The sequence below is a fragment of the Oryza sativa genome, chromosome 3 (genome assembly GCF_034140825.1).
Source record: "Oryza sativa Japonica Group chromosome 3, ASM3414082v1".
NCBI classification, from domain to species: Eukaryota; Viridiplantae; Streptophyta; class Magnoliopsida; order Poales; family Poaceae; genus Oryza; species Oryza sativa.
Window position 1 is genome coordinate 7,370,987 of NC_089037.1, and position 16,101 is coordinate 7,387,087.

The 16,101-nt window shown below is 43.5% G+C and overlaps 3 protein-coding genes across 3 annotated transcripts; 1 reads left to right on the top strand and 2 right to left on the bottom strand.

The window, feature by feature from the left end:
- On the top strand, positions 1-2,914 carry LOC4332195 (purple acid phosphatase 3). The gene is made up of 7 exons (XM_015775309.3): positions 1-250; positions 965-1,121; positions 1,237-1,344; positions 1,461-1,588; positions 1,700-1,828; positions 1,912-1,979; positions 2,097-2,914. The coding sequence occupies exons 1-7, from the start codon at positions 53-55 to the stop codon at positions 2,326-2,328; spliced, it is 1,020 nt and encodes a 339-aa protein (XP_015630795.1). The 5' UTR covers positions 1-52; the 3' UTR covers positions 2,329-2,914.
- Positions 2,915-3,055: 141 nt separating this feature from the next.
- On the bottom strand, positions 3,056-6,315 carry LOC4332196 (uncharacterized). Its single transcript, XM_026024376.2, has 7 exons — positions 6,195-6,315; positions 5,898-6,100; positions 5,260-5,332; positions 4,761-4,856; positions 4,607-4,657; positions 3,844-4,215; positions 3,056-3,455 (listed from the first exon to the last, which is right to left on the bottom strand). Exons 1-7 carry the CDS (start codon positions 6,288-6,290, stop codon positions 3,117-3,119), a joined length of 1,230 nt encoding a protein of 409 aa, XP_025880161.1. The 5' UTR covers positions 6,291-6,315; the 3' UTR covers positions 3,056-3,116.
- Positions 6,316-6,872: 557 nt separating this feature from the next.
- LOC4332197 (RNA demethylase ALKBH10B) lies at positions 6,873-12,463 on the bottom strand. Its single transcript, XM_015775307.3, has 8 exons — positions 11,773-12,463; positions 10,537-10,632; positions 9,673-9,776; positions 9,447-9,564; positions 8,891-9,001; positions 8,690-8,802; positions 8,462-8,613; positions 6,873-7,975 (listed from the first exon to the last, which is right to left on the bottom strand). The coding sequence occupies exons 1-8, from the start codon at positions 12,272-12,274 to the stop codon at positions 7,195-7,197; spliced, it is 1,977 nt and encodes a 658-aa protein (XP_015630793.1). The 5' UTR covers positions 12,275-12,463; the 3' UTR covers positions 6,873-7,194.
- Positions 12,464-16,101: the final 3,638 nt, after the last annotated feature.

The following is a 16,101-nucleotide window of genomic DNA, read 5'->3' on the forward strand; positions in this document are numbered from 1 at the left end:
ACCGAGAGAGAGAGAGAGAGAGAGAGAGAGGGCAGTGCAGGTGTCGCTGGCCATGGCGAGGAGGAGCAGCAGCAGAGCGTGCGCGGCCATGGCGACGGCCGCCGTCTTTGCGCTGCTGGCCGCGACGGCGACGGCGTCGGGGCTCGTACGGGTGGAGCACCCGGCCAAGAGCGACGGGTCGCTGAGCCTGCTCGTCGTCGGCGACTGGGGCCGGAAGGGCACGTACAACCAATCCAGGGTCGCCGAGCAGGTAAAACCAAACGCCCCCTCCTCCTCCGTCGGCCGCGATCCGTTTCCTCGCTTCCCGGGATTTAACTCTAGTTGTTAAATTTTGCTCTAATTGCTGCGGTAAATCCATGGTTTGAGCTGGCCGTTTTAAGGTCCTAACCGCGCATTACGGGCTCGGATAATTGGATTGGATGGAAAAGAGAGAGAGAGAGTGAGGAGACGGCGAGATGGGGGGGAGGGAGTCCAGATGGGATTCGGTTTGGCAGTTGATGGCGTGTGCGTACAGTGCTGGGTTGGTTGGTTGGTTGCTTGCTTGCTTCGCCAGTTGGCATTTCGTCGCGTATGGTTTAAACTGACGAAGTCGCCGGTGACGACGCCGCGATGGCGTGGGCTTCTTTTGGTCTTCTGCCCGCCGGTATGGGCGCGCGGCCGAATGAAGGAATGGGAGGGGAGAATATCAGAGTAGAACTGCCAATACGCAGATGCCCATATTACCGAACTGGCCGATGTGATCAGAAACTATTCTCTTGTTGTGTGCTCGAGCAATTAACAGTTTACCTCCAGTGAAATGGCTACCTTCATTTCTGGGATTAGCAGCGGACAGTTTTCAGAAGACATCTCTTGACCATTATTTTCTATTTGTATTATTAAAGTGAATACTTTTTTTAAAACTGAAGGTATTATTTTTTAAATAGCAAAGACAAACAATATTAAGTATGGACAATTTATCATGCAGATGGGGAAGGTTGGGGAGAAGCTAAATATAGACTTCGTCATATCCACCGGTGACAATTTCTACGAGGATGGACTCACTGGCGTCGATGACCAGGCGTTTGAGGAATCGTTTACCGATATCTACACGGCAAAGAGCTTGCAGAAGCCATGGTACCTGGGTAAGCTTTCTGCTTCTTGTCACTTATGTCACCAATAACATTTACCAAGTACCCCTGTTACGAAATATGCTAATATGTTATTTGAACGTGTACTAAAACATGAACATTTCTTCAGTGCTGGGAAATCATGACTACAGGGGTGATGTGCTAGCACAGCTTAGCCCAGTCTTGCGAAAGATCGACCAGCGATTCATTTGCATGAGGTCGTTCATTGTTAATGCAGGTAGGAAAAAAAATGCAGTATTTGGTTACTACTTGGATATGATGATAGAGTTCTGAACTGTAACGTGCAAAACAACGCTAACTTTGTATGATCTGTCATCAACCTTTTTTTTTCAGAGATTGTGGATTTCTTCTTTATCGACACAACTCCATTTCAGCTGAAATATTGGACTCGCCCTAAAGACCATCATTATGACTGGAGAGGAGTGGCACCTCGACAAAAATACATAACTAATCTACTTAAGGTGCGCATTTGGAATGGAACAGTCATCAATGCTTAAGAACAAAAAAAAGCTATTCCTAGGTTGCTGAGCAAAATTGTTTTAATATTTTATTTTATGGGGTCTACTATCTAGGATATGGATGAGGCAATGAAGAAATCAACAGCGAAGTGGAAGATTGCTGTTGGGCATCATACCATTAGGAGCGTCAGTGACCATGGTGACACCAAGGAGCTTCTGCAACTTCTACTTCCAGTTCTGAAGGTTATACAGAAGTTGCCTCGATATTAAGTTCTGAAGGATCCACAAAAAGAGTACTTCCTTATCACTGTTTCATGGAATTTCAGGTCAATGGCATCGACTTCTACATCAATGGGCACGACCACTGCCTGGAACACATTAGCAGCAGAGACAGGTTAACATCATTTGACACAAAGTTTCCGCTTTTATGTCACAGTAATATAGAACAAAACATGTTTGCATAATCGATGAAACTTGTCTAACCTGAATGCATGCACTCCTATTGTTACAGTCCTATCCAATACTTCACAAGTGGAGGTGGTTCAAAAGCATGGAGAGGAGTCTTGCAGCCAAATTCTGATAAGCTCCAGTTCTTTTACGATGGACAAGGGTTCATGTCCCTCCAGATAAACCAGGACCAAGCTGACTTCATATTTTATGATGTTTCTGGGAACATCTTGTACAAGTGGAGCAAGAGCAAAGCAAACTACCTCCAGCCCTCCACCTATATCACTGAAGCATGAGGCAGATGCAAAACCACAAAACGGAGAATTAGCTTGGCTAAGATATTTGTATCAAATTTGAATGCATTATTGTGGCACGCAAGGGAAGAGGACCGGAAAGGAAATAGGAAAGTATTTAAGCATGGCATGTGATTGATCTACTAAAGAAATTTGAGACAAGGCCGAGACCATCCTACTAGACTAGGAAAAGAGATGTTCAGTATGGTATCCATTAGATCTGATTCATACAACTTCTTGCCAGAGGACCATCGATTATGCCATGTATAATTTACAAAGAAGGCTTAAAACTCTAAAAGCTAGTAGTGACCTTTGCATATCGGCATCAGGGTTCTTCAGTATTGCCAAGCATTCACATATAACCTTTGGAGAGAGAGAGAGAGAGAGAGAGACTTTGGGGGTTTCTAAGCTGGTATTTTCATTTAAAAGAGACAATGAAAAGAAAATTTGATCTATGATAATCAAGCATGTGTCGGTGAAGACGGCTATTAGTTACTGCTTCTGGAAAAAGGTTGTAATTCAGTACAGAGTTGTGTACGTGTCCATTTGAATAAAAATTGCATATAACAGAATAAAATTATAATGAAAATTCTGGCAAGCAAGTTATGAAAGGTAAAATGAGGCTTTAACATGCCATATAAAAGCTCTCCAAAATGCAAAGCTAGATAAATCCAACATTCTTGACACATCGTTCTTTTCAAAGAAAAAAAACACTATAATTTGAAACTAATTCTAGGTAACATCATCGCGACGTTATTACTATTAATGTATTGAAATTATCAGGTCAACATTTAGTTCCCTTCAGTGCATACCTGGGGAGAACAGGAACTGACAATAAAAATGGCCTCACTGGACAGCCAATATGGCAAAAATGTCAACAGCTTTCTCTGCAATTCTTCTGAATAATTCTCCCACATAGATACGGCTAATTCAAAATCACTCCATTCAAAATCAATCTCTACATTCTTATGTGATCCAAATATGGTTTGTTCAAGGCCATGGTTGCATGGCAATGGTAGTTTTGTTCCTCTGGATTGACTAACAGGACAGCAGACTGTTCCTGAACCACCAGAAGTTTGTTTCCTCTTTGCTGACAGCTCAGGTGCTTTCCAGTAGTAAAACTGCACCACCTGTTTCAGAGATTTGCAAATCATAGAACACTGACACGCTTAACAGAACAGGATATAACACATTTGAATGCCATGTTTGGAAAGCAGGAATATCATAGGAAACAGTTCCTTTTGTAAAGGAATTAGAAAAAAAAAGCATATTCTAATGGGGCATAAATAATTTTTTATTTGTATTTTCTAAAAGATGTCAACTTATTTGAGGAATGTCATTCTCTAATACAACCACAGAATTTTCTGTTGTTATAGCATTCTCATGAAGATTTAGACTATAACATTGAAATAAAGGCATCTTACACGTGCAGTAAAGGATAATAAAGTTTGACTATTGTAATCTAATGGACATGATCTGCAGACTAAAACTACTTAAAAAGTGAAAGTATGTAGATACCTGAAGAGCATGCAAGCCATTGGCAAAAACTTTGTCAAAGACATCATCTCCCCTACCAAGTCGTACTGGCTTCCCAAGCAACTCTATAGGGTCATCTTCAGCAGGTGCAACAGATTTATTGTCTTCATCAATGCTTGAGTGGAAAGAGAACCCAAGAATGTGCACTCTAGCACATCGTACGTCAAAACCAGAATGGTCATAGGCAAACCAATACATTATATCAGAGGCTGGCAAAGGAATATAAGAACTCTGATGAACTGGTTCATAGTTCAGTGATGTCTGAGAAAGAAAGGAAAGGAGCTTTGGGTCCTCGTCATAAGCACTGTCTCTGGTGAACCAAAGAGTTAGGGTGAGTCTTTCACCTTCAGTCACCTGCAAAAATAGCTGCACTTTATTAATAAACAAGAAAGGGCACGCATCAACCTCAGAAGAAAAATAAAATCCCTTGACAAGATAATACTTTGGCCACATATGAATTGATTGTTTACAAAAAACAAGGTGCAAGGGAAAAGGATAGACATAAATTAGGACTAAATCATTGATAACAAAATGTAGCCTCAATTACCTGTTGCAACTTAGAGCACACTCAAACAAATAATTTTATTTGATTCATCAAAACAACAATAATAGTAACAGATATACTAACATCTTGCTGATTATCCAAGTGAAAACAGAAAATGTGACAAACAATGCCAATGAAAAGAATAGGCATGAACCCAGTACAGAAACAATCAACTGGCCCATGCAGGAAACAGAAATGTACCTCATCTACACAATGGGTATTACTATTATCTGCAGTGTAGATGACAACATCCTGAAAACAACAGTACTTCTCAGAAATTCCAAGAATATATATTCATTTAATTATTAAAAAAAATGCATGCATGCAAACTGTAAATCAAAATGCATTAGCTTACACCAGCAACTGGAGTAATAAAGGAAGGTTCACCATCCTGAAACTGCAAAATTCCACCTTTATAGTCCTTCCCATGATCGTTTAAGTAGCACACTGCCTTTTGATTGAAAGATGGAAATGGTGCATTCCATGCCATATTTTAATTCAGAAGGAAAAAGGGTCAGAACAAGAACTGAGAAGAGTGTTAGTCAAAAAAAAGAACTGAGAACAGTACATTTGAGTAAAAAGGGCCGCATTGAAATATAAACAACTACAACAACTGAGAAAATGGAAGAGTATATTTTGGACAGGACCTAGATAGTCCCACAAACAGAGATAAATTACTCATACAAAATAAGATTAACTAGATAATCATACAAAAAAAATGCAATTCACAATATCAGAAGCACCGAAATGAATGCTTGCATGAAATACAGTTTGTTGGAACAGACAAAACAATATGTAGACATGAAAACAACTATAAAAGTTGACTAAATACCCAAAGATAGATTGACCCTCACCGTGAAGGCTCTTTGCCTAAGATAAGGTTTGTTGTCATCACTGTGCCACCCAATAGAAGCTCCCTTGCACCAACTGCAGACCCAACAGACAGGATTCCAATACGAATAGCATTTTAGTGTCAACTGTCGAGTATTTTCAGAGAAGAACTCTTGAACTAGCTTTCGGGAAGCAAGTGAGTAAGGTGATGACGTTTTTATATGGTAAAACATACTGTTCATTCTTATGCAGTTGCTAGAACAATAAGAGGGGCTGTTTTTAGATCTCAATGTTTTCCCATGTACTAATAGTTAGGAAAAGCTGTCATAACAATGGTTAGGAAAAGTTTTCCCATGAAAATTACCACGATTCCACAATAGAACTCAAATGTGTCTCGCTGGATACTTAACAGGACAGGAAATCCCACAAACCCAGTGATATTTCCACTTGACCTACGGTGCTTCAGCAACCTGGAAACTCACTCTACCACCCATTCACTGAATATGCATGGCATCGTAACGGCAAGCAATTCCGAACTTACACTGCACACTAAATTCCTCAACTACGAACAGCAACCATTTCGATGTGGACGTCAAGCTGCGAACGTACTAGAATCGAGTCGGCAATGAATGCACATGCACATCACGTGATTGCTCAGCACCTGATGAGCCCGGTGAACTCGATGAAGAGGTCGAAGTGGCAGGAGAAGGCCGACTCGACGGCGTCGCGGAGCCGCTCGCGGACGGGGACGAACGGGAGGAGGAGGTGGCCGCAGCCGGTGGCAGCCAGGTGCGGAAGCGACGTCGACACCACCGAAGGGCGGTACCCGGCCGTGCCGCAGCTCCGGTGCACGAACTCCAGCTCCTGCGCACGCGATTCCCGTCGCACCAAAGCCATGGTTCGGAGAGCCTTTGAGATGATTCAGGCGGAGAGGCCAAAAGGGGAAGAAGGTATATACCTTGCAGGTCTCCGGGGAGAGGAAGCCGCGGAGGTGGAAGCGGAGGTGTTCGCCGGCGGCGGCGGGAGGCGGAGGCGAAGCGGCGGCCGCGGACATGGTCGGAGTTGTGGAAGTGTGGAGTGGGGGATACCGACAGGCGGGACCCAGCAGAAGAGGTGGCGTGTGGGCAACTGCGGGCCTGCGGCCCACGATGCACCGATGTTAGATTTCTAGGCCGAGCCGAATCCTTCTACGCCTCTCGATTACAAGGCCCATCCGGCCCATATAATTAAACACGCTGTTCAGGTTGCTCGTCTCCCGTTGTCAAATTGGTGATGACTGATCAGTGCCATATGTCCCCATATTTACATGTCTTGCTGGTCAATGTATGTATCGTACCAAAAATTTGATTCTGGCGTATTGGAAATAAACGTTTCAGAAACACGGTAAACTTGGTTCAGGTCAGTATAGCCTCGAGTATCGGAGAAAATGATTCAGTAGTAAGATCCTTCAGGTAAATTGCATACTACAATTAACTTAACTACTCGTCACGAAAAGATTGTCAAGCGGCTCTACATGCCAGAACATTGTCAGTAAAGAACGACGCATCCATAGGCATCAGCACGCACATTTGCTACACAAATTCTCATTCCCCAGATGCTAGGAGCATAGAATGATAAGAGATTAGCAAAGAACAAATGCCGCAGAAATGGTCATAGCACATAGCCCCATATCTCCATAAGATAATTGCCAAGGATAACTTAGAGCAGAGTGATCATCCAGTTGTGCTACAGAGCAGCTACAAAATTTAATATAGCATTCAGTCCTAAGAACTCGACAGCGAGGTCTCAGGCCATGGGCGACAGCCGCGACAGCAACACTGCTGTCGATGAAGCTCTCACTTGAGCGCAGCATACTCCTGGGATTTCTTTCTGTGCTTGCAACCACACGATCCAAAAAATTGAAGTTTCCTCATCTCTTCATGTCTTTTTGTTGTTGTCTATGTACTACAACCCTGCCTCTATTTTGCGGCATTCGGCTGGACCTTGTTGCTCCCAACCTTCTTCATCCCACCATTCTGCTGCTCCTTACTTACAGCAGACTTCTTATCCACCAAGCTACTGCCACCATTCGAGCTCCCATTGCACTCTGGTTTCTGCTCAACCGCGTCGGATTGTTTTGCTGGTGAGCTCTTTGGAGAAACGTCACCGTTGGCCATCTCCCCCATGGTGCTGGTGCTCTTGTTATGCACGTAAGCAGATGAATCTGTTGAAGAGATTGGCTCGGCAGGAGACTGAGAAGCTGTCATCATCTGATGAGGCAGTGCGTGACCCGATCCAGGAGGAAGGAAGACCCCCGTGCCAGGAACTGGGAGTCGTTGTGGAGCAGACCTTGGAGCAGCTTCTGCCATCCAAGCTGTTGTTGAGTTTGGCAAAGGAACAGGTGATGGGAAAGGCATGGCTGCAGCAGCAACTGGAGCAGGTGCTACAAAGAGTGGCTGCATTCCATCTGATGGAGGAATGTGATGCGCTCCAATGGCCGGCGCTGGAAGTACGCCACTGTTTGGGGCATATCCAAAGTGTTTAGGGCTTGAAGAATGACGCGCCATGTTAGCCGGCCTTGGAGGACCCCAGGGCATAGGAGGTGGTGTCAACGGGGTAGTAAACCGTGAAACACTTTCAGATGGTACTTGTTTTCTCGATAAAGACTTCCCGAAGCTTAGTAGGATCCGCTGCTTACATGCAGCAGGAATAGCTCGCTTAGCAACATCAGCACTCTTCCCATGCAACACCAGAAGAGACCTGTAGTCGAGAGGAAAAGAAAAGAGCATGAAAATTATACGGTGCTTTTAGTGAAAAATGATACTCCATATTGTAATGCATCTTAAATACAGTATTGAATTACAGTGCTTTTAGTGAAAAATGAAAGCATCTTACACATTTAAATACTAACGGGGTGTAAAATTTTGAGTAATACAAAGGGGAACCACCATGCTTATATCCTTATTATATGGGCATATTGCTACATAAGAGGGGTAAACATGGTCATTATGATATTCTTATAGGGGACTAATCCACACGATTATGTAGTAAGTAAATAAAAATGAAAGTGTTGACATCTAAAATATTCATCACACATACATACGTGTGTGTGTGTGTATACCAAACCACAAGTATTAAAGATTTTTCAAGAAAACATCAATAATCAAGCAAGGGATTCCAACCGTTAAGCTTACTGTGCACACTTAACACGTAACAGAGGACAAAAGGTACTGGAGAAAGTTTTACCCTGTCGAGAGAGAGAGCTTCAGAGGACCTCTATGATCACCTCGTTCTCCTGAAATAACTCGGCCGAACACCATATCACAATCTGTCAGGCAGAATGTACAAAAGGGTCTACCATACCAAGGAGGGGATTGGTGAGGGTGAGAATAATCCCCCTGGGGAAAAAAATCATTTGATCCTGGTCAGAATCCATGTTAAGCAAAAACAGTAAATGCTATGAAAGCAAGATACCTCATTGTAGTAATCAATAACACAATAATCTGGTTTTGTTGGTATAATTTCCTTCTGACACAAGCGGTCAAACAGATCATGCAGCAATCCAGGAACAGCCTCCACTTTTGTCTCTAAAATTTTGAATATGAACGCAGATAGGGAAGTTATAAAAAAAATATGAACACAAGCATGAGACACTACACTGAAGACTAGATCTACCTCTTGGATAGTCATCTTCAGGAGGGCCTTCAACGATAGGAATGCCCAGCTGAATAATTTCCCTCCCATGACCCTTCATTGGTCTTTTTCCAATTATTACAGTCTGCCCAGCTGTTTTACCAAAAAAAATCATAGTGAAGTGACAAGATCCCAAAATGTTACATGGTTAATATGACCCTTTTTCTCTAGTTTGTGCTCAGCATCTGTGTCAGTTTGTGTTCAGCGTCATAGTTGACATAGATGCTGAACACAAACTAGAGAAAAAGGGTCAAATTAACCATGTACTAACATAAGTGTCAGACACATATCCAAAAGGAGCCGCAAAAGTAACTGTCAATGATTTTCTAGTTGATCAACTAAGCATAAGAAAAGGCTGTTTCTCAGACAAATAATCTTTGATGGACTCATGGTACACTTTTTTATATACAGATATGGAAACAGATTTTGCAAAACTGGAATCTTAGTGCACAACCACGTGGTGCACAGTGAACACATTAGCACACAAATGAATAGCTGTTCATGGTTATTTCACCCAAAAAAAAGAAGGTAAGTCTACCTTCAAGCCCTCCTCGACGAAAAGAAGCTTTTGTTTCATTAAGTAAAGAGAGAATCTTGTTTTTCTCATTCTCATTTACCAACCCTTCATAAACCTTAAGCCCTTCAACAGCATTAACCTAAAGAAGCATAAAGCATATTTCATCAAATCTTCGAGATTCAAGAGAAGCTAGTTGAAAAGGAGATGCGAATACAGCACTAGAATTTCTGATCTAGGTAAAACAGACCGTCTTGCCATCAATAATGTCATTGACCGTATACTCCACAGGAGTTGGAACCACTTTACTGCTTCCTTCAGCAACAGCTTGCGGCCTAGGAGTTTTTTCACCTTCTACATGATGCAAGGACAATAAGATGTTAAGAAATGATAAAAAATTATTGCATCACTATATGGAAACTATCAGAAGCAAGAACAAAAAGTATAGCAGCCAGCAATAAATGTACTATTCTGCCTGTATAAATATTCGACAATGTATCAACAAGCTGGAAAGTGGAAACAGTTTCCTAGCTTTTGTCAGTCTAGAAAAAAAGAAAAGGGCCAAAATTCCTGATCCTATTTTACCAGTATTGCATCCTCACGCTATAAAATTAAGGTTGTAAGTAATGTGGTCTAACAATTTTATGAACAATTTCAAAATATTCCAAATGTGACCAAGTCATTGACATAGTTGGACTAAATTTGAGGTGGAGATAGCCACTTAAGAAAACTAATGAAAGTCATCTTCAGATTGAGATTGCTTCACCATCATTTTTCAAAAAAAATAACACACAATAGTAAAATAAATTCGAATTTTTGCTGACAGGGTAGAAATCCAAGCATTGTGGGTTGCAATTTATTGCTGTCTTTTTTAGACAATTCTTTTCCAAACTAAGGGTCTGTCCTATGTTCTACAAGAATCTAGAGAACTATTGAAAAAACAACATAGTTATGGGGACATAAAGCAACAGAACATAAATTGACTTTAGCAGAACTCAAATGTTACAAAAGGAGGTAACTAGAAACATTAATCAGGAGAATGGCAACACCACAATTTAGCATTAAAAAATTTGAACAATATTAAGCACAGATACATGAGTAAGTGCTTGTGTACCATGAGAAACAAGAGACTCCAACTGTGAGCTTTTAGCTTCAACCACATTCTCTGCTTCCTTCATTCCTTTCTCTTCCTTGTTATGAACTTCACGTCCTAGGAGCAGTCAAGAATACATGAGAAACAATGTGAAAACTACTTGTTCAAGCATTTGCATTGCAATTTCTAACTCTACAGATGCTTGCATGGAAATCCTACGGGCAAACGTAAAGGGTCAGGTGGGTCCACACCTAAAAGTATGCAAGGCCGATTAGACAGTGATTGTATCTTCCACCCTTTGGGTTTCTCCTAGATGGTGTGTTCCAAACTACGATGAAGACAACAAAGCTTCCCTAGGAACAAAAATGGAACAACAACCTCTGCCATCACTGATTGTTCTTGCTACCTAAGCTGATTGCTCTCAAACCAACCACAGGTGTTCAACAAACCCAGTGGTTTATGAACCAAAGCACCTCAGAAGTACAAGAAGTTGGCAGTAAAAACTTTCGTAGTCGTACATGGGTGAGCACGATCATGCTGTACGCCATCTCTGGGTTTTCCGTATTTGGCCTGGCAGAGTTCGAGGATGACAACTTCACAGGGCACATGAAGAGCAGAGCACATGGAACATGTACCTTCTTTGAGAGATTTACAGGGTAAATTTGAAACTAAGAGAATGGCCCCCTTTACCTGAGCCAGTTCCAACTCAAATAAATTACAGGTAAAAAAACATTTTTATAAGCAGAAAGAAAAGGGTATCTCTTAATGCACTGAGCAAAACCGTTTCCACATGAAGCAACTCAAAACAATCTTTGCATGTGCCTATAATACTACATGGGAAAGCTATTTTCGGGTAGCATTGCTGGTATCTTTAGAACCTCCATGGTTTAGCAATATATATAGAATTACACGACAAAAAGATAAAAGCTTGTCATTTTAGAGCTCAATATACTAATTACAAACACGAATGCCAGAAAACAGCGACAAGACTTAGCACTTTTTAAGCATAGCAAAATTAGCACTTTTCGACAGCAGATATTATCTGATGAAAAAAAGCTCCTGTGGCTAGTCAATTGGGAGTAGTAGTAAACAAGCAACTCAACACCACAAATGCATTCCATGGATCGGACCATTTTGGGGCCCAAGTGATCAGAAAGAAGTAAAAAAGCATCCGCCTTTCCCACAACAAAATACACTAGTACCAAACAAACAATTGAAAGAAGATCAATGCTATCACACCAAGAGATCTCGACTCACCATCTTTATCGGATCCAGCCGTCGCACCAGTGCCGCCGCCGCGCACCGAATCGGAGCGATGATGGTGACCACCGTGGCGATGGTGCGAGTGGGACGCCGAGAACGAGGGGCGGCCGCGCGGGGGAGGGGGCGGCGGGGACGGCGAGGCGCCGGGGCCCTGCTGCTGGTGGTGCGGCGGCGCGCGGCGGCGCCACCCGGCCTGCTGGAGCGCGTACGCGACGTCGCCGACGGGGAAGAACTGCTGCATGTGGATCACGGGCGCCCAGTGGTGGCGCCGCTGCTGCACCGCGGCGGCGACGTGCTCGAACTCCCCGGGCTCGCCGACGGAGCGGAGGTGGAGCAGCAGCAGGTCGATGATGGCGTTGGCCGCCGCGAACTCTCCGCGCAGCCATGAAATGAAGCCGTCCCGCTCGTCCACCACCCACCCAGCGCTCTCAACCGCGGCCGCACCTGCGGCGGCGGCGCCGGGCGCGGACGACGGGATGACGGCGGCGGAGGCCATCGCCTTTCCTCACTGAGAGTCTCCGGTCATAGAAAGGCGAACCCCAACCAGCAATGCGAGCGAAGGAGAACGAAACTAGCGAGAGATCTAGGGTTTTGCCGTGTTTTTTCTTCTTCTTCTTCTTCTTTTTCTTCTTTTTCCTTTTTCAAAAGGCAAGCTGTTTTGTCTCTGGTGGTGGGGCGTTGGAACGGAAGAGGAGAGCAGCAGCGCGAGATGTGAAGAGGAGGAGGGAAGAGGCGGATCTGGGAACGGAAGATTCCCGAAACTGGAGGCGAGGAGGAGGAGGAGCGGGACCGGCTTGTCAGTGGCTCACGTAGCCACCGGGTTGTGAGAAACCTAACGATCTCGCGAGGTGGAGGCTTTTGCTTCGAGATTCGGAAACCGGGGAGATGGCCGTTGAGGCGATTAGTGAGTGGTTGGTGGCCAGGCCCCACTGTCAGCGCCCTGTCCCCGCGTGGTTAACTCGTTACCGCGCGTGCGTGTACGTAGGAGAGAAAAACGGGGTTAGCAGTAAGACTCTGGTGAGAGTCACGGTGCCGTTAGATCGCTCCGCGCGCATCGGAACGGACGGCCGAGGGATGCGGGGGGTTGCGCGGAGGAGGCGGCGGGCTGGGTGGGTGTCGGTTGGCGAGTCTCCACGCCATAATGCGGGTTTGGTGGTTGCGGGATCGGATTCATGGATGGATCACCACATTCACACACGGTCACGGGGCGGTGGCGTCGCGCCGCTTTACGCCACCACACCCACGCGCGCGGCGTCAGCGACGACGAACCGCACCGCCTGCTCCCCACCCAACCCATACATGCCGGCTCGCGTGCGGCGTCGCGGCGGGGCCTTCGTGTCAGCCTCCGTTGGTGAAAATTAATTTCGTGCTGGCTTGGGTAGCTCGCGCACAGTACGTACCAGGCCGTGTCGTTTCCTCCTCGGCGCGGGCTCGGTTTGGAATGGGCGCCTGCTTTGGTGCACCAGGACGGCACGGACACCAGCCCGAAACCTTAGCCAACCATCCGATCTACTTCGAGCCTACGAGTGTCACTGTGTCAGTGTGATTAGTTTGGTTTAATTTTAGTTTTGACGGCAACGGTGGCGCGTGGACGCACGAGCCGTCTGGTCTTGACGAGCGAGTGATCACTGATCAAGGTGGTGGCAAGTCTGGCAGATAGGTTGGACGACTGTCACTGGCTCGAGCACGTTGGTTTGCAGTGGAAACCGCGAAGGTTTCTTGCGAAGCAATCTTGCTTTGTTGACGATGCAAGGAACGGTTTCGGGTTTCGACTTTCGAGTCCCCGGGTTCCCTTTTATTTAAAAGTCCAAGTCAATCGAGCGATCGTGAGTCCTACCGTGTAAGAGAATGGCAATCGGACCGTGAGCGTGCTGTGAACGTCTCAAGTTGAACGAGCAAGTACTCGTTCAGAAAATGTGATCGTTTTCAGAACGATTCAGTAACACGTGCTTGCGCTGGCCCGGTAATAGGAACGTTTCCGAAAAAGACTTGCAACAGCGACTAGTCTGGCAGCGGGACGTGTCATGCACGAACAGAACGAAACACTGCTGTCGTGATCCAAGTATAAATTCAGTACACATGCCTATCCATCGCTTGAGAATTCCGATCGGTGTTCCTCTTTTGGCAGGTCATTTGCTGCGGCGGTACGACAACAGGGTCAGGGAAGAGCACAGGTCCAAGTCCAACCGCTACCACAGTGGAGTACCACTGTAGGCTTAACTTCCAAGGGCGATGGATGACAATGGTTGCCACACTTGCGTGCAATCTGCTGCACTGCTGATGCACGGCGGAATGGGCAAAAGTCACGCGCCTAACTGACGGAGCGCCAAATTGCTAGCATATGTTCTGTTCTGTGTTAAGGAGGTATCACTAATCAGTTCCCCTTTATTTCCATTGGCCGAATTATGGAAGTTTTGCTACACAAATGTAAAACCACGTGGATTATCTTGATATCGCGGTCACAAGCAATTACAAGGAAGGTGGGATTTGGAGGCTTTTTGGTTGGCACCATGAGACAAATATACCTAGCCAGGGACAAGTATGAGAAAATTTAATCTTGTTTGGTTTGTGTCTGAGCCATTGTAATTAGTTTTGTTATTAGTGTCCGAATATTTTAGTGACACCCCATATAATATCCGATGTGACACACTAAAATTTTACACCCTTAAATCTAAACACCTCATAAGGTGGTGTTCTTTTTTCCTGAAGATGAAGATGAAGATTAAGTTTTTTTACACAAAACGATGTGGTATTAACGTATGATTGATTGAGTTTTAATTACTACAAACTTGAAAATATATTAATATGACATTTTAGAGTAACTTTTATTTTTTATTACACGAAATGCATCGTTTAGCAGTTTGAAAAGCATGCCACGAAAATCTTAATATTCATCCAACTCTTTTTTTTTAATAATGGAATAGAGCATTCCAGTCTTTACTCAAAGAGCTATAGCCAAATCTTGTTTGAGAAAAGAACGGACCGATGATCAAATTTGGTGGGCTGAGTTGCATGCACTGCCAGGCCTCTTGATAAAAGTAATTCTCTCACGCTGCAGCTGGTTGCTTCTTTTGCATGCTGAACTGCTCTCCACTTGATTAGCTAAAGATATGTTATGAGACTAAAAAAATTACTTGTTAAATCTTTCAAGTATCTATATTGGATTTGTGATTAAACTCCAAGCTTAAAAGAGAAAGATATAAAATAATATTAGTTTTAAGTGTTCTCCGGCATAGGTCACCAACCAAACAGGTTTGTCTCAGGCAGGCACGAACCACTCCTACCTCATGCAACACTCAAGCAAAGGTCACCAATCAAATAGGCTCTCAAGCCAGTTTGGTTCGAGGGGATATCCCTTGTCTTTAAATACCATCTAAAAAGTCATAGTTTCTTGTTAACGTTTTGAAACAATATTGAGATAGATCAATATTAGATAATGTCGTTCCACGATATGCTTATCTTGTGTTCGGCAGCAGAGTTTTCCAACCCATCTTTCTCGTTTTTCACGCGCACACTTTTTAAATTGTTAAACGATACGTCTTTTATAAAAAAAGTTCTTAAAAAACCATATTAATCCATATTTCAAAAAATAGCTAATTATGTGCTAATGAGTCGCTTGGCGCGCGGGAGATTAGTTCCCAACTGCAAGGAAAGAACGCAGCCTTACTTAGTAAATACTCCATAGAAAATAAATGTACAAAATATGAATATAGATATTGTCCGTTTTTTTAATATATGACAACATTGACTTTGAACACACGTTTGACTATTTGTTTTATTTAATTTTTTTTTGCAAATGCATAAAATATAAAGCATGCTTAAACCTTAAAGTACTTTTAAGGATAAAACAACTCACAACAAAATAAAAGATAATTTCATAATGTTTTTAATAAGATAAATGGTTGTCATACTTGTGTTGAATAATTAACGATTATCTATTTAAAAACGAATGTACTAGTATTTGTTATTTTTAGGCTGCTAGGGGAGGGACGCGTAGTACGCGTCGCCGGCGCGCACTCTTCCGACAAGCCCACATGACTACGTAAGGCCCATGCAACTAGCGGGACGTGTTTTGATTTTTTCCGTGGATTTCTCAATCATACGCGCATAATTTTTTTTCACAAATTTTTTCTCAGCGTGAATTTTTTTAATCACGTGCACACGAACGTACAGTAACTAATCCGTCCAGATAATGATGATAATTAAGATAAGATTTTTTTTTAATATTTTTTTAAGTAATAGATTGAAAAGAAATTTATACGTGAAGTCAAATTCTGAAAAAATTCAACCTAGATTTGAAAATTTTCAACTCGAAATTTGAAT